General features: G+C 40.2%; 1 protein-coding gene across 3 annotated transcripts in view; it reads right to left on the reverse strand.

Moving 5' to 3' along the window:
• Window positions 1-26385, reverse strand: part of ATRNL1 (attractin like 1) — a 1048037-nt gene that overhangs the window by 604926 nt on the left and 416726 nt on the right. For all 3 annotated transcript variants that reach the window (XM_043518640.1, XM_038411471.2, XM_043518642.1), the window contains one exon: window positions 17208-17301. In XM_043518640.1, coding sequence (XP_043374575.1) covers window positions 17208-17301 — 94 coding nt within the window. The remainder of the gene's footprint in view (window positions 1-17207; window positions 17302-26385) is intronic.

Consider the following 26385-nt stretch of genomic DNA (forward strand, 5'->3'; position numbering starts at 1 on the left):
TCTTTCTCTAGAGACAAGGGTCACAGCCTACTGAGCCATTTTCATCATAAGCCAGCGAGGGAGGTGAGGAGGATTTATCCTTCCTTGCACAGTCTCTGTTGTCTCCCAGTCTCAGTGATTAAACAGGGGGCAAAGGTGGGAGGGGGGAGCCTGGGTCCACCCTCTACTCTGGGCTCCAACCCAGGGACCCTAATAGTATCAGCTATGGTAGCTGACCTTTTAGAAACATGAAATGTAGAATTCCCTGGGCTACATCCCCCACAGCAGCCCTCACTTCCTCAAGCTCCACTTCACCCTTACCTCAGGGCATCCTTCCTTGTGCCTGATATGGTGTGTACTACTCAGCCTCTCCAACAGCGCAACTTCTTCCCACAACTCCTGACATGCACACCCACCTGACTGACTGGGAGGCTTTTAACTCGTTTCAGCCAGCCCCTGATTGGCTTCAGGTGTTCCAATCAACCTAGCCTTCTCCCTGCCTTCTGGAAAGTTCTTAATTGGCCCCAGATGTCTTAATTGACCTGGAGTAGCTGCCATTTCACTTATCATGGTACCAGGGATTTGTTTAGCCTGGAGCTAATATATCTATCTCCCACTACTCTTCCATAGCCATCTGGCCTTGCCCCGTCACACTACAGATCCTTGTTGCTTTACACTCTTCTGCATCCGATAGTCTGACTCCGGCCTCACTTTGGCTCTGGTTAGCACTCCCAGATTTATGTCTTCTAATAAACTGCATACTTTACTAAACATTCCTTTCTCCATGTTACTGATGCAAAGTGTGAGCAAGAATGAGCATAGCAGCAATTCCCCTGGCACTCCACTTTGCATTTCTGGTCTGATGTCATTATTCTGGCCTTCGTCACTAGCAGAGTACTTCAATTAATAATAATCTGATGAAAAAATATTAATAATAATCTGGTGAATCAATGTTTTAATTCAACTGGATACTTTACCACAAATACCACACTTGCTAACCCAAGTCCACTGGAAAGATTAAGATGTTAAAATTGCTTTCAGAGGATGGGTTTCTCAAAAACATAAGTATTCTGCAAATTGTTTTAGTGTTTTCATTTCAGGAAGCCAAAAATAATCATATCTTGCAATGAAGTCCTTGCTCTGAAAAAATGCCCATGAAAAATTCTATTAGCAACATACATTTTCTGGAAGATGCTCACCTTGAAAATACTTTGTCTGCCATAAAGTTATTGTACGAGTGTTTGTTCTTAAATAATTGAAAGAATTCTCCTTAAATGCTCTCCTTCAAACAAGGGAATACAGGCTCCCTCCACACTGTCCCACAGTTAATGGTCCAAGTCGACTTCGGTAGCTGTAATCAGCATTAGTGACAGCAATGCAGAGGACTACATAAAATAGCATATAAAGAATTTTAAAATGTTTATATTATGGCAGTATACAGTGCTAATATTTTCACAAGGGACTCTCAAAATTATCCCTCTTTGCCTGTGATCAATACACAGGCTGTGTGTTCTTGCAGACAGGAGGATGAGTAGCTGGGGAAACTATTCATTTTCCATTTAAAACAAAAGGGCATTGCCTTCACTTTAACCAAAGGAACAGGTAGCACTATGATAAAGCAAACAGTGTCTATTTTGTTCCAGAAAACATATATTGAATATATTAGTAGTACAGCATAAAGTTCTAACTTGTATAATTTGAAGTGGGTTTGAGGACTGAAGATAACATGGGGATCTCAGCACAGATATTCAAAAGGCTACAAAAATTGCTCTACAGGGGTATTTTTAGGAGAAGCAGGCATAAGCTATTATTAGCAAAAATAACTGAGCAGAATCCAAAGGGAGAGGATGTCTCCATCAAAGAAAAGAAGACCCTTCCAGCCTTCTCTGACAGATATTTAACAAAGAACTCCCAGAAGTCCCTGAGAGCCTCCTGCAGCACACTGCTATGTGGATTTGGTCCTTTAAGCTGTCTATTTTTTGTGAACTCACTACATCATGGTCATCATCAGATTCCAACGCTGAATGTTTGAAAAGTATGTTTGGATGTATAGAGCACAAGCAGAAAGTCATAGTCTAGCCTGGGAACTCTAGTGTGGTTTTTTTTTTTTTTGCTTGGTAGGTTGTTTTTTTTTCAGCGCATAAGTGGTAGAGTATATATTAATGAAAAAAAAACAACAAGGTGTCCTTGTGGCACCTTAGAGACTAACAAATTTAGTCTCTAAGGTGCCACAAGGACTTCTCGTTGTTTTTGCTGATACAGACTAACACGCTACCACTCTGAAACTTACTAATTTATTTTAATGACTATAAATGCATACTTGCTATAATTTAAAGAAAAAAGTGTATAGCTCTGCATATACTTTCTCAACCTTCCTGAGCAGCAGCACATTCAGAGAAAAATACATCTAAATATATTCAAAGATTTTATAAAAAGTCATCAAGCCAAAAAAATATAGCAAATGAGAAATACCATAGATACCCAAAAGAACTAAATCACTAGGTAAAACACTCCATATCCAATCACTGAAACACACTTATGCTTGATCACTTTAGGTTGCCCTCTGATTGTTCCGTATCAGCCAAGAATATTTGGGGTGGCAGCATGCAACATATTAATTATCTTGAAAACTTGCCAAGGACACTTTGTTTAAAATATGCATCTCTTTGAACAATTCCCTAATTTGATCATGAGCTCTTCGCAGCCAAAGATGTGCCTTCCTATGCATCTGGACACTGGCTGTAACAGTGTGAGCACAACTGGAAAAAATAAAAAACAAACACCACTATACATGGTAACAACAAATGTTTATAATATAATATAATTACTATGTACAGAAATATTGTTGATGTAGATTGACAGATACAAAAGATGTGATGGGACTGTCCTGCCCCAATATGGTCTTCCAAAATATACATAAAATGAAATAATGCTGGCATCAAAAAATTAGGGGGTCACTAACATACCTTTAGACCTATTTGAAACTGAAAAATCCATATGAATGTTATAAAAAGAAAAATGGGATCACTACATTTAATGTGCTTAGAACTGTGCTCAGACACAGTGGACAGCATCAGCATAGGAAGCCAGCTGCAGCAGCTCCCTGGAGCAGTGGGAACAGCAGAGTACCTACTGGAACTTCCACCAGTGGCTTAAGTGTCCTAATTTACCAGAGTATATAGAGCAGGGGACCAGGCATAATGTGCAGCTCCACTACACACACCCTTCCATACTTCTCCAACCTGAAAAAAATGCAAAAGGTAAACACAGGCCCAAATGGACTCCTTAACACTAAACCAAAGTGGCTGGACTTGGGAGAGTCCACAAGCATGGGGGAAGAATTTCTCCACACCACACAGCAGCTGAACACACACTCCACGTAGTCTACTCCAACCCATCAACTTTCCCCATAGCCCTAGCACATCCCCTCTGTGGGGCAGCCAAAGAACTACTGAGTAGGTGAAGTTCTGACTCAACCCTAATCATTCTTTGCATGTCGGTTGTATGCTAAGGTTGCCAACTTCGTAATATTTAAAAACCACTCCAGCAGAAGTGTCGAAACTGCCCCTTCCCTGCCCTTTTCCCCCAAGGGCCCCTTGTAATGGGTCTCACGCATCGCTGGGACGCCTTCCTTTACATGATTCAGCCCTCAAGTCACCATAGTCCTCCCCTTCTGGGGTATCAAAGTCCAACTTGACAAAACATCTACCTGCAGTCTTCTAACCCTCTTCTAAGCTATTCTACTTTGCCTGTGGTCAGTAGTGGAACCCAACCTTGCCCATTAATTCAGGTTCCAGTCCAAGAACCCTATGCCCAGCAACCATGATCTGCTCAATCTCCAACTCTGCTATTGTTCCCCTAGGCTGCTTCCTATCTCTCTTTTCTATCTTCCAGCTCACTTCTGGATTACCACTGGAGCTTCCTCCATGCCCCCTGGCTACATCACCACTCGGCTTGTTGCCGGAGTCTGTACTCCACCACAGGACTCACTCTCCCACTAGAACTCCTCCTTGTACCTAATCAACTCTCCTCCTCTCTAGCAAGTGACTGAAGAGCTCCTCCCTACAGCCCTTCTGCTAACAACTTCCTCTCTTTATCAGCCTAATCCAGCTCCTATGTAGGATCAGAGTTTCGATAGTGGAAATCTCCACACTTAACCTAGCTTCTGCTCAGCAGTTTTTCTGATGAACAAACTATGTAATATTAGCAAATTGGGTATAAAAAGAGGAAAAATCTGAGCTCATTGGACACATGAACATTTGGACACCTCTGAAGTTCCTCTGCAGATGGAAGACCAGTGAATGGATGTTTGCAATTATCCACTTGAGACCCCCTCAAGACCCTGGGTAAATATGAATCTGGGATTTTGGGGGGTGTTTTACTAATCTGTTGCAGACATGTTTAAGTGCTGGAGACTAAATAAAGTAATGCTTTAAGTGAAAGCACTCTTGTATTGTACTGTTTGTGCCATTCACCTATTGGTCAGTCAGCCTTATCTCCATTGATTTATTTCCTGCCACCGTCTCTCCAAGAGTAAAAGTAACCAAGATCTTTGGCTTCAGAAACCCTGGGTAACACTTCCCGCACTTGGGCTTCGTCAGCCATTAGGCCCTCTCTAGGCTCTCCTCCAGATACAGCCTAGAAGGTCAATTGGCCTAATTACCTGTTCAAAGCCTTTGTGGGGCAAATACCCCATCACAACCCCCAATTATTCTATAGAGTATTTGCTTATACCTCTTGTTTGTCAAAAATAAACCACTTGTTTCCAAACAAGTCCAGACACTTAGGTTCCTCTTCTTTAAGTGTAATTCTGCATCCCTGGTGCCTAGATCTTTTGTGTGTAGCTGTCACAGCCAATGACCCAGGATCTGGATGAGAGTACAGACATTGAAAATCTGACAAGGGCACCTGATAACATTTATCAGCTTTTTGGACATAGAGTAGAATTGTCTGCCATAGATGTTGTGCAGACTGCAGCAAGCTGACTTTACTCTGTTAAGAGAATCATTCTACAATGCAATACACTTATAAAGTGAGTAATATTCTGAGCTGTCAATCTTAACAATAATCACCCCCTGAAAAATGCATTGCTCCCATTTTGCTCAGCCTATTGATTTAGGAATGCTTTACATTTCTGTACTGTGCTGAAAATTCTTTTTCCTCAGGTTTATAAAACATTAATTTGTATTTTTAAAATTTTATTATTTTGTTTTTGTTTTAAATCAATAGGAACATCTGAAAAGTAGAAGGCACATTACACCAAGAGGAAACTGAAATTTAAAAAAATTACTGTACATCTGTCATTTTTGAGCTAACTTTTGGCAGTGGACATTTTGCTAAAATAGGTCATGTTACTTGTAGCACTGAGTGAAGGAGTTCTTCAACTACATGAATGATTTGGATGATTTAACTGGGACTTGGTCCTGCTTTGAGCAGGGGGTTGGACTAGATGACCTTCTGGGGTCCCTTCCAACCCTGATATTCTATGATTCTATGATTCTACAACGTGGTTGTATATCAATTGTTATTCTGCTTAATGTTGGTTAAACAAGCATCAAAAACATTTATTGTATATAAATAACGTGCTGTAGTCATAATGAACAGGTCGGATTATGAACAGGAGGCTGCCAGGCAAGTCTCCAACACCACATTCTACAAGTCACTATCCTCTGATCCCACTGAGGAGTACCAAAAGAAACTACACCATCTGCTCAAGAAACTCCCTGCTATAGCACAGGAACAAATCTACACGGACACACCCCCAGAACCCCAACCAGGGGTATTCTATCTGCTACCCAAGATCCATAAACTGGAAACCCTGGCACCCCATCATCTCAGGCATTGGCAGGATTATCTGGCAATCTGGCTCTGTCCTCAGACCCTACGCTACCAGCATTCCTAGCTATCTTCGAGGTACGACCGCCTTCCTGAGGAAATTACAATGCATTGGTGATCTTCCTGAAAACACCATCCTGGCCACCATGGATGCAGAAGCTCTTTACACCAATATTCCACATGAGGATGGACTACAAGCGGTCAAGAACAGTATCCTTGATGAGGCCACGGCACACCTGGGGCTAAGCTTTGTGACTTTGTCCTCACCCACAACCATTTCAGATTTGGGGACACCTTATATCTTCAAGTCAGTGGCACTGCTATGGGTAACCACATGGCCTCACAGTATGCCAACATTTTTATGGCTGACTTAGAACAATGCTTCCTCAGCTCTCATCCCCTAGTGCCCCTCATCTACTTGCGCTACATTGATGACATCTTTATCATATGGACCCATGGGAAGGAGGCCCTTGAAGAATTCCACCTGGATTTCAACAATTTCCACCCCACCATGAACCTCAGCCTGAACCAGTCCACACAAGAGAGCCACTTCCTGGACACTACAGTGCAAATAAGTGATGGTCACATAAACACCACCCTATACCAGAAACCTACTGACCGCTATACTTATCTACATGCCTCCAGCTTCCATCCAGGACAGATCACACGATCCACTGTTTACAGCCAAGCCCTAAGATACAACCAAATTTGCTCCAATCCCTCAGACAGAGACAAACACCTACAAGATCTTTATCAAGCATTCGTAAAATTACAATACCCACCTGGGGAAGTGAGGAAACAGATTGACAGAGTGAGACAGGTACCCAGAAATCACCGACTACAGGACAGACCCAACAAGGAAAATAACAGAACACCACTGGCCATCACGTACAACCCCCAGCTAAAACTTCTCCAGCACATTATTGATGATCTACACCCTATCCTAGAAAATGATCCCTCACTCTCACAGATCTTGGGAGGAAGGCCACTCCTTGCTTACAGACAGCCCCCCAACCTGAAGCAAATACTCAGCAGCAACTACACACCACACCACCGAAACACTAACCCAGTAAATCCCTGTAGCAAACCTCATTGCCTACTCTGTCCCCATATCTACTCTAGCAACACAATCAGAGGACCAACCACATCAGCCACATCATCAGGGGCTCATTAATCTGCACGTCTATAAATGTTATATATGCCATCATGTGCCAACAATGCCCCACTGCCATTTACATTGGCCAAACCGGACAGTCCCTACATAAAAGAATAAATGGACACAAATTGGATATCAGGAATGGTAACATACAAAAGCCAGTAGGAGAACACTTCAATCTTCCTCGACATTCTATAACAGATTTAAAAGTAGCTATACTTGAACAAAAAAACTTTAGAAACAGACTTCAAAGAGAAACTGGAGAACTAAAATTCATTTGCAAATCGAACACCATTAATTTGGGCTTGAATAGGGACTGGCAGTGGCTGGCTCATTACAAAAGCAGCTTTGCCTCTCCTGGAATTGACACCTCCTCGTCAATTATTGGGAGTGGACTACATTTACCCTGATCCTGATCAAACTGGCCCTGTAAACACTGGTTCTCCACTTGTGAGGTAACTCCCTTTTCTTCATGTGTCAGTATATAATGCCTGCATCTGTAAACTCAAAACTTTGCTTGACACTAAACACCATGGACTGAATAGAGACACTGGCTTTATGGCTTATTACAACAATCTCAATCTCCCCCTCCCAATGACTGGAGAGATGTTAACAGGCCACTTCACCTTGCATGGTCCCTTGAAATGTGTGTTAACTACTTATAGTAAGCAATCTGTTCCACCTTGTATTTAGCTGTGACTCTGGGTATGTCTACACTGCAATTAAAAACCTACGGCTGGCCCATGCCAGCTGACTAAAGCTTGCAGTGCTAGGGCTAAGGGGCTGTTTAACCGTGGTGTAGACATTTGAGATCAGGCTGGGACCTGGGCTCTAGGACACTGACAGGTTTTTACACACACAAATTAAACATTTCTTTTGTCATACTGTTTAAATATGAATATATAGTACCATAGTAAATTAAACAATGAATTCACACTATTGTGGCTCTTCTGGGTAATGCTGACTGCTAATTTGGCTTCTGAACCACTGAGGTCTAAGTATCACTCGTTTAGAAAATAAAGAACTTGTCTTGTTAAGTGTTCCTCTCACCTCTCCTGTTAGCTGAAAATCTCCATAGAACCATCTGTTAGCTAGCTTATAGAACAAAACCGATGGCCATCTCAGAGGACAGCGAGTTTTCAATTAAAAAAGAAAGTCCCAGGACTGTGCTAAGAAGGGAGAGGGAGAGAATCGGAAGCAGGTGCCTTAAGTCAAATCATCAACAACAGAACTCAATACCCTCAACAGCAAAGTAACAAAAAAGGAAACTATTAAGAGGAAAAAACAAAAGAGGGAAAAAGGATACTGTTCTTTGGTATACAAAATAATACTCTATATTACATATATTAACTTACATTCATTTCAGAATTACACCAATCACCATAGTATTAAATTGATTCTAATCTCTACCAGAAAACAAAAAAAGCTGCTTGACTAGAAGAACCTGTTTTATTAAATTATGTATCTCTCAGATTCCTTTATTCTTCTCTTTCATAGAGGAATTTCCTATTAAAGTGGTATTGTTAGATGATTGCCATTTTCTGTTTCCACAACACACAACTCTGACAGGAGACACAGAAGGACAAATTTACTCAGGCATAAGTGGACAAAGCTACAGTAAAATCAATGAAGTGATAAATTTGACATAGAGTCTCAAGTAAAATTTTGTCCTGTCTTTATCTGTTAACAAGTTTTTGCAGGATATTTTTTAATCTTTGAAGGGATATTTGAGGTCTTATTACTATTTAAGATCAGGACACAGAAGAATGCAATCAATAAATTTCTACTTAAGTTTATATACTGATTCCTGTATTATTCAAATAGCCTTTTAAAAACTGTGCTATATTGATCACTTGTATTTTGATATCTAAGTCACTTCTCTATAAATACAACAACAGTGCTTGTCTCTATGGAACTAATATGACAGCACACAAATGAATTGCTTGGATATTTAATGGCTTTTAAATGGTTAATAATGTATTTCTTTACATAAGAATCATATCTGTTCTGTTATATTCACCCTTACTATAACTACATACACAATGCTACATTAAAGAAACACTGAAGTTGCAAAGTCTTGTATTCAAAAATGTGGATATACCAGTATTAAGGCTTCCTGTCCATCCCCAGCCTTGTTCCAGTCCTGCACCTCAGCTTTTTCTCCCGGCTCCCTACCTCTAGGCCCAGTTCCTCACATCTCTGGAGTCCTGTCAAACTGACTTCCTCCTCCTCCTCCTCCTGGTTGCCTAACTTAACTGTGCTGCAGGAACACCGAGTGCACGAGTCTCCTTGCTCCCAGTTCTTGTGTCCAGCAACACAGTAGCTTCTGACAGCTCACAGAAGCAATGGCAAGGAAAGTATTGCTCCCAACCCCTTTAGCCTTGGAATGGGACACACCCACAGAGTTCTAATCCTCAGAGGAATTAGCCACCAAACTCTACTGAGTCTCTACTGAGCATATGTGAACTGAGATTTTCAGAGGCTCATAACTCAGCCAATATGAGGCCAATTTTCGAAGGATGGCAAAAGGCACATTCCTGACACCACAGCGACCCCACTGCCAAACTTCAAGTTCTGGCTCCAAGCATGGAGGCACTAGAGCTTGTCAACAAAATGTTTGTTAAATATTTTAACATGGGCAAACCACGCTATTGGTACAGTTAAACAACTAAAAACAAGGTCTTATAATGGAAAGTGTGGGGCAACATTAACTGTAGGCATCACTCCATGTTCTGCTTGTAATGTCTTCTCTTAGCAACAGCAGTATTATACTTCTGAAATATGCACACATTAACCTGTAAAATGTTTTAAAACATTAGATATGGATCTGTTTTAAGCGTAACATAATAAGCCATACTCAGTGATATTTTAGGGCAGAGGCTTGTTTCACGTGTACAGGAAGGATGGTCCAGCAGAGTTAGATTGTTAACTTGGGATCTGCAAGACCTGGGTTCAGTTCTCTCACAGATTTCCTATGTGACCATTGGCAAGCCACTTAGCCTCAGTTCCACATCTGTAAATTATTGCTTCCCTACCCCACAAAGTAAAAATTGTGAGATGCTCAGATACTATGGTAATGGAAGACATAAGTACTTCCGAGAGATTATTTCCTTGTTTTGGTTTTGTAATGCTTAGATAAGCCATGCCAGCTCAGTGTGGCACTCCTTTAGTGGTGGTTGGCCAACTAGAGACTGAAGAGCCTGCTACAGCCTTAGCTAAGAGCTGGGTCTTTTAGCTCAGGTTGCATAGTGTATTAATATCTCTCTCTCTCCTGACTTATTAATAGCACATTACATTATTGAAACAAAGGAAATTTTTAATAAATGTTAATGTATTGTTCGTCATTTATATTGTTTGTTTTATGTTTTTAAATCCAGTCACCTTGAACAACGAAAGCAAAACAGTCAATTTCATCTAATAGCATAGTTTTCATCCATTAATAAAATGCTGCAGCGCTTAGGAGGCAGAAACTATATGCTTAAAAACAAACCAAAAATAAATTTTTCACCATTTTAAAACAAAATATCATTAAGACATTTTAATTCTGTAAAATACATATTTTAAACAAAACTTAAATGTTAGCTCTAAAATACCTGACAGTACATATTTCATTTTAAAGCACCACTGTGCATTGCTGATTCAGTAAAACGATTCTGTGATAGTCAACTGTCATGGCCACCCTCTTGGCTGACATTTTGCAGACTGAACCTGAGACTTTCAGAGCTAAAGGTATGAACTGCTATAGCTCAATCAAAAGAGCAAAGGTTCTGTAGCTGGGAGTTGTAAAATGTATATCCTCTGAGGATTGGACCTGTAACATACACTCACCAGTTGTATCTGAAGAAGTGGGTTTTTTACCCACGAAAGCTTATGCCCAAATAAATCTGTTAGTCTTTAAGATGCCACCAGACTCCTTGTTGTTTTTGTGGATATAGACTAACACGGCTATCCCCGATACTACTCACCAGTTGGTTACATACATTCTCTGCTCAAAGAACGCTAGTCCCAAGTGCCCGGAATGGCTCAAATCCAATTTGGCTTTGATAGGGATAGAAACTTCATGCCATAGTATTTTTGTAACATAATTTACTCAGTTTATATTAACATTCAACATACAGGTAATTCCATTTGGAAGTCACTATTAAGGTTGACAAAAAGAATATGACATTCTGACTCAAAGTTATACAAGTCAATCAAACTACAACTGTAACTAGAGTTCCTTTCATACAATGTATTTTTGAGATTGTTGGGCAAATAAGGGCTAGTGCACATGCCCCAGAGCACCATATGCTCATTCATGCAACATGCACCACTAAACTATTAAAGTGGTGCATAGGGATTTAGCTGTGCAACTTCCATTAATGCTAATTGATGGACAAACCCTATGCACTGCTTTGAACAATGCTGAGGTCAGCCTATTAAATCACTCTACTACTTTCTAAAAGCCAAAGCAGAGCAGTGAGTTAGCCACAGAGGAGGGGGACTTGTGTTGTGATGCCCTTTATATACATATATATTTTGTGACAAAGCTCTGTCCTTGCCTCCGTGGGTCCCGCGTTTCCTGGTGGATTTCACTAGCCTCAGAGGCTCACTGTCACCCTCCACGTAACCCTTCTTTCTCTAGAGACAAGGGTCACAGTCTACTGAGCCATTTTCATCATAAGCCAGCGAGGGAGGTGAGGAGAAGTTATCCTTCCTTGCACAATCTCTGTTGTCTCCCAGTCTCAGTGATTAAACAGGGGGCAAAGGTGGGGGGGGGGGAGCCCAGGCCCACCCTCTACTCCGGGCTCCAGCCCAGGGACCTTAATAGTATCAGCTATGGTAGATGACCTTTTAGAAACATGACATGTACAATTCCCTGGGCTACTTCCCCCACAGCAGCCTTCACTTCCTCAAGCTCCACTTCACCCTTATCTCAGGGCCTCCTTCCTTGTGCCTGATATGGTGTGTACTACTCTGCCTCTCCAACAGCGCAACTTCTTCCCACAGCTCCTCAGATGCACACCCACCTGATTGACTGGGAGGCTTTTAACTAGTTTCAGCCAGCCCCTGATTGGCTTCAGGTGTCCCAATCAACCTAGCCTTCTCCCTGCCTTCTGGAAAGTTCTTAATTGGCCCCAGGTGTCTTAATTGACCTGGAGCAGCTTCCATTTCACTTAACCTGGTACCAGGGATTTGTTTAGCCTGGAGCTAATATATCTATCTCCCACTACTCTTCTATAGCCATCTGGCCTTGCCCCGTCACTATAGTGTGTATATATATATATATATATATATATAAATTATGGATAAATATGGGATCTAAAACTGGAGGAAGAGACAGGTTAGTCCCCAATAAATGCTGGTCTTTGAGAGTTGTTCTGTGCACTCACTCTTGGGAAAAAAGGTGTGTCTATGTGGAGGAAAGGAGGGGTCACACATCCTCGAAGCACTAAATATTCAATGTCTGAAGCTATATAAGGAAGTACAACTCCACAACTACCTCAGTATCTTCTGATTATATAGAGAATTTTGAGGTAGAGGGGAAGTGGGCAGGAAGTGCTAATGCATGAAGGCAACTCTCAAAGAACAAGTTACTGGTGAGTAACCTCTATTTCTATTTCAAGGGCCTCTGATCATTTCCACTGAGGGAGACCAGTGAGTGTGATATTGCTCAGGTGGATGGTAGGCCAGGAATTCTCACTGAAACATGGACAGTAGCACCACACTCTCAAGCTGAGCATTGGAGCACAATGCCAAATCCAAAGAATAATGCGTGGTAGAGGTATGTACTGAACACCAAGTGTTTGCACTACACATTTCTGCTGTGGGTATCTGCCTAAGATTTACCACAAAAATTGCAATGGCCCTAGTGGAATGGATTTTTAGCCCTCAGGGAACTGGTATCCTAGCTAGACTGTAGGAAAGCATAAAGCATACTCTGATCTATTTAGAGTGTTTTTGCAATGGGCTCTCCCCTGCATCTTCCTCCTGCATCTTTCCCCATAAACTACAAATAGCCTGTTCCTATTTCAAAAGGGTTTAGTCTTATGTAAATAAAAGCATAGGGGTTTTTTCATCATCAAGGGTACACAGATGCATTTCCCCAGGATAAACATGGGGTCTAGGGAAAAAAAAACAGGAAGGGATACATACTGACTGACTCACAGGCTTTCCACTTCAAGCTGAGATGAGGTTGAAGGACCACTTTTTGTCTTTACAAACCACAGTATAACAAGGGTTGGCCATAAGATCTTGCAGCTGTTCTAGCTGAAGCAATGGCTATTGAGAATGTAGTTTTGTATGACAGGTGTTCTACTGAGGAATCTTTTGGGGAGGTTGAAAGAAGGTCCCATCATTTTAGTGAGGATTATGTTCGAGTCCAAGGAAGAAGCACGCTGTCTTACAGAAGGGAATGAGGGAGTGTAATATTAAGTCCTTTCAGAAATCTGGAGACTGTGGGATGTGAGAACACAATCATTCCCTGTAATGGCTGATGATAAGTTGAGATGGCAGTGAAGTAACCTGTAGGGATGCCAGACACAGGCCTTGGGATTTCAGATGCCGCAAATGGTCCAATATGTCAGACATCTCTGCCGCTGAACGAGTAAGATGTGTTGGTGAGGAACAGTGACAAACACCACAGAAACAGACACAGAAGGTACAGAAAGTTAAGGAGATGGCCAGAAGAACAACTGGAGTGTGGTCCTGAGGAAAAAGTCTAGAGGGAGGGCTTTTTGGACTGCGTGCTTAGTGAAAGAAGCCTGGAACTGTGCACAAAAGAAACTATTTCCTGTTTGATTCCTACTGTATTCAAGGAAACAGGACTTTGTACATTCTTTGTAAATGATTACATCAAAGAAATACCTGGCTTCATAATCAATTTCTTGTCTAACTGAAACAACCTGAAGGATCCAGAAAATTGGCTAACCACTCAGGTCAAAATGTGGTAACAATATATTAAACACTGGATCTAAAATGGGACCTTGAGGCAATACCGCTCTTGACTTTTAGCTATGATGAAAACCGACCATGTATTCCTAATCTTTATTTTCTGTCTCTCAGCCTGAGCTTCTGCAGTAAGCCCGACAAACAAAACCAGGAGTACTGTTGAAGCATTATAGCTATCAGCACATTTTTTGCACAGGAACATGAGCAACAATACAGATGTGATCCTCTGGCACCAGCTTCTTTGATGCTTTTCTCTGCTCATAAGGCAAGACCACAGATAGATTCAAGGCATTACCTATGGAGTTAGTATCTTCCCATTAGTGGATGGTAGATTGGGCCCATATATGCAGGGAGCCCACAGAATATGCCTTGCAGCACAGAAAATCCAGTCTCCTGACCGCTCTCTATCAGTGGAAGTGGAATGTGTTGTTTTCACATGTTCTCCTGTCCAAATCTACTGAAGCTGCCAGGGAATTCGGGGTTGGATACTGCTCAAAGTAACTGTAACACTCAAAAGGAACAGGGTTCATCTTTATCTGCCCTCCTAAGTACTGCTATGAGGATGATGGTGTGAGCCAGATGCCTTTGGCAAGAGCTCTAAAAAGTCACTGGCTGATGGGAACGGCTAACTAATATCAACTATGAATATGTGATATGCTATACTATTAATACTAAACATGAAAACAAAAATTATAACTATATAGAGCTAACAAAGCCTACTAGAGTTAGGAAATCAATAGACACAGCACTGCTTTCTCTGATAGGGAACTCAGGTTGCTGGGGGAGCACATCCCAAAATGGACATGTATTTGAAGAAGGTTCCACGAGTTCACTGACAGAGAGTACTATCCCACCAATGGAAATGCACACAGGTCACTGAAGCAGAACAGCAGCTTAGAATAAAGAAGTGATATAGAAAATATCTTAATGTAGCACGTTAAGTACCTTGAATCTTTGCATCAAGAAGGTGTAAATTCTATTACTGTATCTTTTTGATAATTACTAGATCAGTAGTTATTAGGAATTCTTATATCATTGGTGATAAATACATGATATACAGGTTGAACCTCTAGTCCAGCAGTCTCTGGTCCAGCATGATTTTATTTTATGTCTTTCATGCTTTATTTACTTATTTCCTTGTGCCAATACAGTAAAATTGTGTAACAACACTAACACTTTGTTATGAAGGGAGCTGGTAAGCCTTGGCTAGGCAGCTTTGCAAGCATTGTTCCGTTTATTCGCCTCAGCGTGGTTTGGCAAATTTTCTGGTTCAGCACCAGTCAGGTCCCCAGGGTGCCAGACTAGAGAGGTTCAACCTGCATTAGGTATCAGTTTGAAAGCTGCTAGTCTATGTGATCTCATGCTCCAATTACTGTGACCCTCGTCCAAGCTCACACAACTCCCTTCTTCTTTCTTCTCCCACCGAGGTTTTCTTAACCTAGGTAGAAAGTACTTCAAGACAGAAACACTTGCCTGCTCCATATTTTACAGCTTTGAGCACAATCAGGTGCCAATCTTGACTGTGGCCTATGGACTCTATACTAATACTAATAAATAATTATATTTAACAAAACAATATGACTGAGGTGTCTGACTGCATGAAAAATAATTAACTACCTTTTCTTAAGTACACTCTATTTTTAGTATACGGCTCCTGTTGATCTATGCACACATTTATATTAATAACGCATTCAATGTTGGATCATTTCCTGGAGTAAAATTTTAGTATCACTGAAATCCATGTAAAGACTGACTTCCAGTGAAATAAGCTGATCACAGTTTCTTCCTCTATCTGAGCTGGAAGGTTTATTTTCACCTCCCCTGAGCAAATGTGAATCACAGTCTTCATTGTAAGAAGAAAAGGAGTACGTGTGGCACCTTAGAGACATCTGCTGGATACTGATACAGCAACTCCAATGATCAAGTGAAGGACTCTTAATTGATTAAATGTAGTCACCAATTTTATCTAATATGTTTCCCAGGTAAACTATATTCACAATATAATCCTGCAGAAAAATATACTGTCCTATAACCTTTGACGTGTACTGCTGGGAACCCATAAGAAGAACTAACTTCTGCAGACAAGATGGTTATGGACAGTAATGTCTATATATTACAGCAAGTGGCATGCTATAAATAGCTAAAATATACAGATTAGATAATTTAGAAAACATAAAATAAGGGATTTTTTTGGAAGTACAGTAAAGAGACAAAGTGCAGTATAATTCATTTTCTCCACGGACTACATAATACTTTTTTTTTAAATAGTATCACTTTATAACACCCATAGCACTCAGTTCCTAAAACTGGTGTTATAATAAAGCAATAAAGATAAACAGCACATTTTCTTCAGTTATCACAAAAATAGAGGAAGACTATTATAATTCCATAACAGTTTCTATTTACCATTTAGCATTTCTGTTTTCTGCAAGGAAAACAACTGCAAACTACCATCGGGACAAGATGCTAATTTCCTGAAAATTAAAACTGAGAGGAGAACAAAACTGAAATAAATCTGAATAAATAAATAAAACTGACCTGGTTAGAAATATGGCATCATTTATTTTTAATATTCCTTTCAAAAAAGCTCAATAACTCAAAATATTTTTAAACTAAGAAACACATGAATTGAAAGAGAGACTGGGTATGACCTTTCTGAGTAAAGGAGAATCTGAGTCATGCTGTAGAAAAAACTACTTAGCATAATTTGTATTTTATTTCAACAAGCGCGGTGGACCAGTCAGAGTTGCACTACTTGAAATGTTAAAGACCTATTCAACAATGAGCTATCCAACTGATTTCCAGTATAAAAACTAGAATGCTAACTGCACTTTCCGAAGCTAAAGGCCTATGTACTTCTTTTGTTCAATATTTAATTACGTGGATGAAATGTCTGAAGAACTGTCCACCTTAAAATGTTTCTGAAACTCTAAAAATCTAATTACTATAGTTTCTGACCTAAAGATATGTAATATAGCTCCTAAACCACAGATATTTTGGACTTCGAATCAAATTGTACATAAAACAGCACAAGGCTACTGATAATTCTCCAGCCATCTCCTTTTATAGGATACTATAAAAGCTATGGAGGCTGCATAATGTTATTAATACTTATGAAGTTATTCTTTAAAAAGAGAAACTAACTTTGCCTTTTTCTAAGGAATGTAGATGTACAGGGTGACCAGATTAAGAAGAGAAATCATTTAGAAATCACTTCACAGCAAATAAGGAAATGGAAAAAATACAAAATTAATTATCCTTTAGGCATAAATTAAAATAAATTCAGACTACAATCAATTGTACTCACAGTTGACATTGGTCTCCTTTGATTCCTTTCGTTGCGCAAAAACATTTTCCTGTTTGCATGTGACAAATATTTGCATGTCCACTGCATGTGCAAGCTATAAAATCAAAGAGGAAAGAGATTTAACTGTCTATATTATACTTATGACTAAATGTACTTTTATGGATATTAATATTATATCCTAAGAAGGTGTGGTTAAAGTATTAGTATTTCCATCATGAACCCCTTTAATATCAATAATATGGTCATTTAATTTATATTCTGCAGCGTTGGGAACTCAATAGTCTGTATGTGCCTTTAGGGAGATTTTATCTAAAGATTACTGACATAAATAATAAAGGTTTCAAAGGAGTCAGTAGAGTCTATCATTTTAATGTGACTTGGTATACTGTATGGCAAATATGTTACTAAACATTAACAAAAATAATCTTTAGGTATACGAGGTAAAATCCTGAACTATTGAAGACAATGGCAAAACTCCATTGACTTGAATGGGACCAGAATTTTGTCCAGTTTCTAATAAAAGACACATGCAACATATCCATACCAGTTAAAGTTGTAAGTCAGTTACATTTGACAAAAATTTAGTAAATTTAAGGCTTTTAAGGCCCACTTGCAAAGGGATAATTTAATGCAATACTATTTCTATGGTCCAAAATAAGAACATTCTAGAGGCAAAACTACAAAGAGCTCTTCTGCCTTTAAATGTCCCTGCAGGTTAAGTAAGGTGGTACAGAGGATGTAAGAATTTCATTAAGAGGTGTGTGGTACATCAATGTAAGGTCTCAATAGAATGTCAAAGAGCACACCCTTAGGAAGACTGAATCCTACCTACCCACCCTTTCAGATTGTGATTAAAGATACAGAAATATCTGCAGGTAATGGAATTGCCTCTTGGTAACCTGGTACAGAGTGTGCTGCAACAATCTAATCACAAAGTCCTATAGGTAATGCATTAGGGTGTACAAGACAAGACAACCATCTAGTGGTATTCATAATATGCTTAAAACTCTCGTTGAACACACCTCAATAATTCTGAGCCTATCTAGAGATCAGATCCTGCTGTCACAGAAGTTTTAATTACAACCAAAATAAAAGATTTTATTCATCGTCTTCTTCTTCATGAGCATGGATATAATACTAACTGGTGACTTACATGTAATGAAAGTTTATTTGCCACTTTATAATCCTATTATAGAATCATAGAATCATAGAATATCAGGGTTGGAAGGGACCCCAGAAGGTCATCTAGTCCAACCCCCTGCTCAAAGCAGGACCAAGTCCCAGTTAAATCATCCCAGCCAGGGCTTTGTCAAGCCTGACCTTAAAAACCTCTAAGGAAGGAGATTCTACCACCTCCCTAGGTAACGCATTCCAGTGTTTCACCACCCTCTTAGTGAAAAAGTTTTTCCTAATATCCAATCTAAACCTCCCCCATTGCAACTTGAAGTGCTATTATATTATATATATATATTATATTATAGAAGTGCTATTTTTCTTGTTGGCGGAGGGAGGGAGTTTTAATGGTCTTATTCTGCAGAAAAGGAACAACATAGAAAGCTCATTCCTGTGACAGTGCCCTGTAACACATACCCAGACACCATACGTCCCCCTTAAACAAACACACAAAATAAAAGTATGAGACAACTGAATCTCAAATTACGACACATAAAATATATTTTACATAATATACAATTCATACAAGAGAAATGTTCATGTGTTTGAAGGACAGCACATCTGATATTTCAAAGAAGCCTTTGCCAATGTTTTACCCCATTCATCTCCAGTTAGCAGACCATCTGAAAGAAAGCAACAGGAAGCAAAAAGAGCTGAATTCAGCTTGGGATAGGATGGGGTGAAGGTGGCTGAAATAACTGAGCTCCTTTTGAAAAGTGGGTAAGAGGAGAGCCCAAAATGGCTTGACATTGGTGAATGTGTGACCATAGTAGATGAGCTTTAATAAAAATGGACCAAATGGGGATGGAAAGAGAATAACAGTTCAGGAGTGGGAAGAGAACATCTCAGTGCTTGGTACAAAGAACATAACACACCATTACAGTGATAAATACAGTTAAAATTAAGATGCCTTTGAAGAATCAATTCTGGGGATCTGTCTGTACAGCTTATAAATTCCATGTGAGATTATGAAGTTGTTACTATGAAAATTGGTGTATAACGAATGTGCCTGTTTGTGTATCCATCGTAATATGGTGGGTTGTGTCATACCTCTACCACACCATGAACAAGTGTTGACTGTTAGAACTCAATGATAGCTTATTCAGAGTTAAGCACTTTGCAGTTAGTGTGCTAAGGAGGTTGGCTGAAACTGGTGTACCCAACCTCATCAACAGCGGACCATTGTCTGGAGAGTGGAAAATCCCAAATGCAGAACAAAGATACCAAGGTGTTGATACTAGCTTTTAAAAACCACAGAGGCTGGGTAGGTCAGGGGAACACTCACAGAAAGAGAGAGAGAGAGACACACAGAACATTTGGGCAGGAAAGGGGAAGGGAACGGACAGCCAAAGTCACAGAAGGTGAGCTGAGGAGAAAAGGCTCCATGTTTCCAAATCCAAGCTATGCACTTCAATACATATGTATGTATGGCCCTAGAGGGCTCTGACCCCAGCCAAAAGATGCTCTGGAGTGGTGAGGAAACTAAAGCATGAAAATGCATGTAGAAATTATTATTTTTGTAAAAATCTGTGTACTTGTGGTGTTATTAAAGAAAGAGCTATAGAACTTGTGCAAAGTATATGTCCCTTACATGCATTATACCTACCACATAGGCATTGAAGATGCCAAAAGCTCACACCTTCAGTGGGATTCTGGGAAAGGTTGTGTTTAAACTACAAAGGAGTCTGAGGAGTGAGCACTAGTTCTAGGTGCTGGGCAGGAGACTATGTGTTCTAAGCTCCCAGTGGGGTGCCACAGCGAGTTTGAACCCTGAGAATGTGTCTAGGGACCCCAAGCATGAGACAGTCCTGGACTCTCTTCACTCCAGAGGTCAGATCATCCCACTGCGAGTCTAGTGAGTGGCCAAGAGAGGGCACTTGACTAAACCTATGACTGATGCCACGCTCAAGGGAAACACCACAATAATAAAGGCATTTAGTTTAGGGGAAAAGGGTGCCTGGGAACAGGTTAAAACAGCAGAAATTCTCCCTCACCAAGCTTTGTAATATTTCATTGGGGGGGGCTGGAGGAGGAGGAGGAGGGGAACCCCTCTCTAAAATCCGAATAGGATGTTATTAATTTCCTGACCTTAGGGATAATTATGATAAGTGTGATTACCACCACCATTCAGGCAGGAAGATATCCTCATTAACAACCTCAAGTGCCAGGTTTTATAAATGTGAACACATTAAATAAGATTTGACTGTTCATCTAATTTTTTATTTTATGCAAATAGCATATAGCAAATAGCAGCTTGCCAGTTGAAAAGTGCTCTCTTTCATGCAAGTTAATGAAAGAACTGAGATCAAAATATCAGCGACCCTTCCTTCTGAAATATCCTGTTAAATCATAGGCAATACACATTTGCATGGAAATGAACGGGCCTCAGTTACAATATGTAATAAATAAAGGTACATATCTGGTTAGAAGCACTGGCTTTTTATACCATTACTAATATTATTTTATTCCATTACATGATGCTTTATGTGGAAGTCCCAGCTCCAATGACTATGGTCATCTCAGCACAATTTACATAGCTAAAGAATATCATAGGGTATTCACATGCTTGTCAATAATTTGTTCAACTGTTAATTAAATAATTAATGATCATGAGACCATCTTTTAATCCGTATGAAAAAGTGCTAGATTAATGAGGGAAGACACAATGGTTAAAGAAAACTGAAGCATGAAGAGAGCTCTCACAATGTGGACTGCTGTTCTCACAAAGAAAGAAGAGGAGGGGAGCTGTTCTCGACATTGTCAGCAGAGAATGGGGAGCTGCATTTTCTAAGCTGTCGTTTCCCCCTTACTTTATCCCTTGGCAGACAGTAAATAAATGGAATAAAATGTATAAGAAAGCAATGAGCAGCATTTCATCAATAAACTAAATCTGATTATTTCAACTGTTACAAAATGTCACCTACACTGTAAAATCTGTGGTAGCAACTAACAGCAGAAATTTTTACAAAGTATGTGATGATAAGAAAATATTTTTCTTTTCTTCAAAATAAGACATAACCACCATATAACCACCATAGCTCCAAATGATACCTGCAATTCCCACTGAATATTAAATTTTGCTATGATTCATAGATATTAAGGTCAGAAGGGACCATTCTGATCATCTAGTCCGACCCCCTGCACAACGCAGGCCACAGAATCTCACCCACCCACTCCTACAAAAAACCTCACCTATGTCTGAGCTATTGAAGTCCTCAAATCGTGGTTTAAAGACTTCAAGGAGCAGAGAATCCTCCAGCAAGTGACCCCTGCCCCATGCTACAGAGGAAGGCGAAAAACCTCCAGGGCATCTCCAATCTGCCCTGGAGGAAAATTCCTTCCCGACCCCAAATATGGCGATCAGCTATACCCTGAGCATATGGGCAAGATTCACTAGCCAGATACTACAGAAACTGCTTTCCTGGGTAACTCAGATCCCATCCATCTAATATCCCATCTCACGGGATTAGGCCTATTTACCCTGAATATTTAAAGATCAATTAATTACCAAAATCACATTATCCCATCATACCATCTCCTCCATAAACTTATCAAGTAGAATCTTAAAGCCAGATAGATCTTTTGCCCCCACTGCTTCCCTTGGGAGGCTATTCCAAAACTTCACTCCTCTGATGGTTAGAAACCTTCATCTAATTTCAAGTCTAAACTTCCTGGTGGCCAGTTTATACCCATTTGTTCTTGTGTCCACATTGGTGCTGAGCTTAAATAATTCCTCTCCCTCTCCTGTATTTATCCCTCTGATATATTTATAGAGAGCAATCATATCTCCCCTCAACCTTCTTTTACTTAGGCTAAACAAGCCAAGCTCCTTTAGTCTCCTTTCATAAGACAAGTTTTCCATTCCTCGGATCATCCTAGTAGCCCTTCTCCGTACCTGCTCCAGTTTGAATTCATCCTTTTTAAACATGGGAGACCAGAACTGCACACAGTATTCTAGGTGAGGTCTCACCAGTGCCTTGTATAATGGTACTAAAACCTCCTTATCCCTACTGGAAATGCCTCTCCTAATGTATCCCAAAACCGCATTAGCTTTTTTTCACAGCCATATCACATTGGCAGCTCATAGTCATCCTATGATCAACCAATACTCCAAGGTCCTTCTCCTCTTTCGTTACTTCTAATTGATGCGTCCCCAACTTATAACTAAAATTCTTGTTATTAATCCCTAAATGCATAACCTTACACTTCTCACTATTAAATTTCATCCTATTAATATTACTCCAGTTTACAAGGTCATCCAGATCCTCCTGTATAATATCCCGATCCTTCTCCGAATTGGCAATACCTCCCAGCTTTGTATCATCTGCAAACTTTATTAGCGCACTCCCACTTTTTGTGCCAAGGTCAGTAATAAAAAGATTAAATAAAATTGGTCCCAAATCCGATCCCTGAGGAACTCCACTGGTAACCTCCCTCCAGTCTGACAGTTCGCCTTTCAGTAGGACCCGCTGCAGTCTCCACTTTAACTAATTCCTTATCCACCTTTTGATGTTCATATTGATCCCCATCTTCTCCAATTTAACTAATAATTCCCCATGTGGCACGGTATCAAATGCCTTACTGAAATCTAGGTAAATTAGATCCACTGCATTTCCTTTATCTAAAAAATCTGTTACTTTTTCAAAAAAGGAGATTAGGCTGGTTTGGCACGATCTACCTTTTGTAAAACCATGTTGTATTTTGTCCCATTTACCATTGACTTCAATGTCCTTAACTAATTTCTCCTTCAAAATTTTTTCCAGGACCTTGCATACTACAGATGTCAAACTAACTGGCCTGTAGTTACCCGGATCACTTTTTTTTCCTTTCTTAAAAATAGGAACTAGATTAGCAATTCTCCAATCATTCAGTACAACTCCTGAGTTTACAGATTCATTAAAAAGGCTTGCTAATGAGCTTGCAATTTCAGGTGCCAATTTCTTTAATATTCTTGGATGAAGATTATCTGGGCCCCCCGATTTAGTCCCATTAAGCTGTTTCAGTTTCGCTTCTACCTCTGATATGGTAATATCTACCTCCATATCCTCATTCCCATTTGTCATGCTACCATTATCCTTAAGATCCTCTTTAGCCTTATTAAAGACTGAGGCAAAGTATTTGTTTAGATATTGGGCCATGCCTAGATTATCTTTAACCTCCACTCCGTCCTCAGTGTTTAGCGGCCCCACTTCTTCTTTCTTAGTTTTCTTCTTATTTATATGGCTATAGAACCTTTTACTATTGGTTTTAATTCCCTTTGCAAGGTCCAACTCTACTCGACTTTTAGCCTGTCTCACTTTATCCCTACATGTTCTGACCTCAATAAGGTAGCTTTCCTTGCTGATCCCTCCCATCTTCCACTCCCTGCATGCTTTCTGCTTCTTCTTAATCACCTCTCTAAGACGCTTGTTCATCCAGCTTGGTCTACAACTCCTGCCTGTGAATTTTTCCCCTTTCTTAGGATACAGGCTTCCAATAGCTTCTGCAGCTTTGATTTAAAGTAATCCCAGGCCTCCTCTACCTTTAGATCCATAAATTCTTCAGTCCAATCCACTTCCCTAACTAAGTTCCTCAATTTTTGAAAGTCAGCACTTTTGAAATCAAAAACTCTAGTTGCGGATTTATTTTTGTTAATCCTTCCGTTCAGTTTGAACTGAATTAGCTCATGATCACTTGAGCCAAGATTATCCCCTACAACCATTTCTTCTATGAGGTCCTCGCTACTCAACAAAATTAAATCTAAAATGGCATCCCCTCTAGTCGGTTCAGCAACTACTTGATGAAGGAATCCATCAGCTATCGCATCTAGGAAAATCTGAGCCCTATTATTATTACTAGCACTGGTCCTCCAGTCTATATCTGGGAAGTTAAAGTCTCCCATGATCACACAGTTTCCGTTAATATTTATTTTATTAAAAACATTAAAAAGAAACTCTATCCATATCCAAATTAGATCCCGGAGGTCTATGTTTAGATTCATAGATATTAAGGTCAGAAGGGACCATTATGATCATCTAGTCTGACCTCCTGCACAATGCAAGCCACCGAAACTCACCCACCCACTCCTGCAATAAACCTCTCACCTACTTCTGAGCTACTGAAGTCCTCAAATCATGGTTTAAAGACTTCAAGGTGCAGAGAATCGTCCAGCAAGTGACCCCAGGCTGCAGAGGAAGGCGAAAACCCCCAGGGCCTCTTCCAATCTGCCCTGGAGGAAAATTCCTTCCCGACCCCAAATATGGCGATCAGCTGAACCCTGAGCATGTGGGCAAGATTCACCAGCGAGATACTCAGAAAAGAATTCTCTGTAGTAACTCAGATCCCATCCCATCTAACATTCCATCACAGGTCATTGGGCCTATTTACCATGAATAGTTAAAGATCAATTAATTGCCAAAATCATGTTATCCCATCATACCATCTCCTCCATAAATTTATCGAGTTTAATCTTGATGCCAGATAGGTCTTTTGCCCCCACTGCTTCCCTTGGAAGGCTGTTCCAGAACCTCACTCCTCTGATGGTTAGAAAACTTTGTCTAATTTCAAGTTTAAACTTCCTGATGGCCAGTTTATATACATTTGTTCTTGTGTCCACATTGGTACTGAGCTTAAATAATTCCTCTCCCTCTCTGGTATTTATCCCTCTGATATATTTATAGAGAGCAATCATATCTCCCCTCAGCCTTCTTTTGGTTAGGCTAAACAAGCCAAGCTCCTTGAGTCTCCTTTCATAAGACAGGTTTTCCATTCCTCAGATCATCTTAGTAGACTTCTCTGTACCTGTTCCAGTTTGAATTCATCCATCTTAAACATGGGAGATCAGAATTGCACACAGTATTCCAGATGAGGTCTCACCAATGCCTTGTATAATGCTACTAACACCTCCTTATCTCTATTGGAAATACCTTGCCAGGTATTTGACTAAAGGACAACAAGGTGGGGAAACATGATAGTCTGAACATTTGAAAGGTGTTACACACAATGGGGTTGCAGGGGAAGTGACTCATTTAGTGTATTACCTGAAGGTGTAAATAGGATGAATTATAGGAGGAAATTCAGTATAAGGCAATTTAGGTTGACAAAGTAGGAGGATAGACTGGATGACATAATAGGTCATTTCCATTTCTTGCTCCAATTCTGGTCACCTCATACACAAAAGGGGCAGGGGTTGCTCTCATTGTGCACCTAAGAAGGAGCAGCCATAATCCAGCCCTCTGTCTTCATTGACCATGTCAGGGGAAATAGCTTCTAAATCTCTAACGGAAAGATGAGTTGCTATAGCGCTTTCACTGGTTTTTCCCTGCTCATTATTAGCTTTAGTGCTTCTGAATCAACAGTTTTGGGTGTAGGAAATATAATACTGGAATGCTTTGCAAGTTTCTCTTTAACCTACATGTTAAATAGCAAACTCTTCAGTGGCTCAGGGGATTAGTCCAAAACAATGTAATGGTCCAAAACATTTTCCAGGTCAGCAGCCCAAATTAGGCCCAGATTGTTAGGGACTAAAATCGCCCACTGGTGACAACTGAGTGGCCCAACAGTATATTAAATGAGTTTGGTGGAGAATGTCTGTTCCTATTTGACAGATACCACCACCATAACAGGTACCAACCCTTGCTGCCAGTCTCGGCTAAGAGACCAGAGATTCAACTGGAATGAAAACTGAACCCTCAGACAGCAAGAGGCATTCCCCTCTTTTTCAGTATTGAGGCATTTGGCAATGCAGTGTGGGAAAGATGGCATTGTGATCACCTATTATTCTGTACCTGTTCTGAAGACAAATTGAGGACTTCTGTTTCCAGTGCTGTCAATTAAACATCTTTCACTAATATTAAACATTTAGAAAAGTGTTACTGGTCTCCCCACCCGCATGCATTATTTACTTTTTTTTTTATGGCAGTAGTGCCTTGTCTCCAGTTCCATTATCCTAGGCATGCGACACTGAACAAACTCATAACACACCCCAAGCACTATCGTAGGAGAGGCTCTACTAGTTATCTTCCCC

This window comes from Dermochelys coriacea, chromosome 7 (assembly GCF_009764565.3).
Source record: "Dermochelys coriacea isolate rDerCor1 chromosome 7, rDerCor1.pri.v4, whole genome shotgun sequence".
Taxonomy (NCBI): Eukaryota; Metazoa; Chordata; order Testudines; family Dermochelyidae; genus Dermochelys; species Dermochelys coriacea.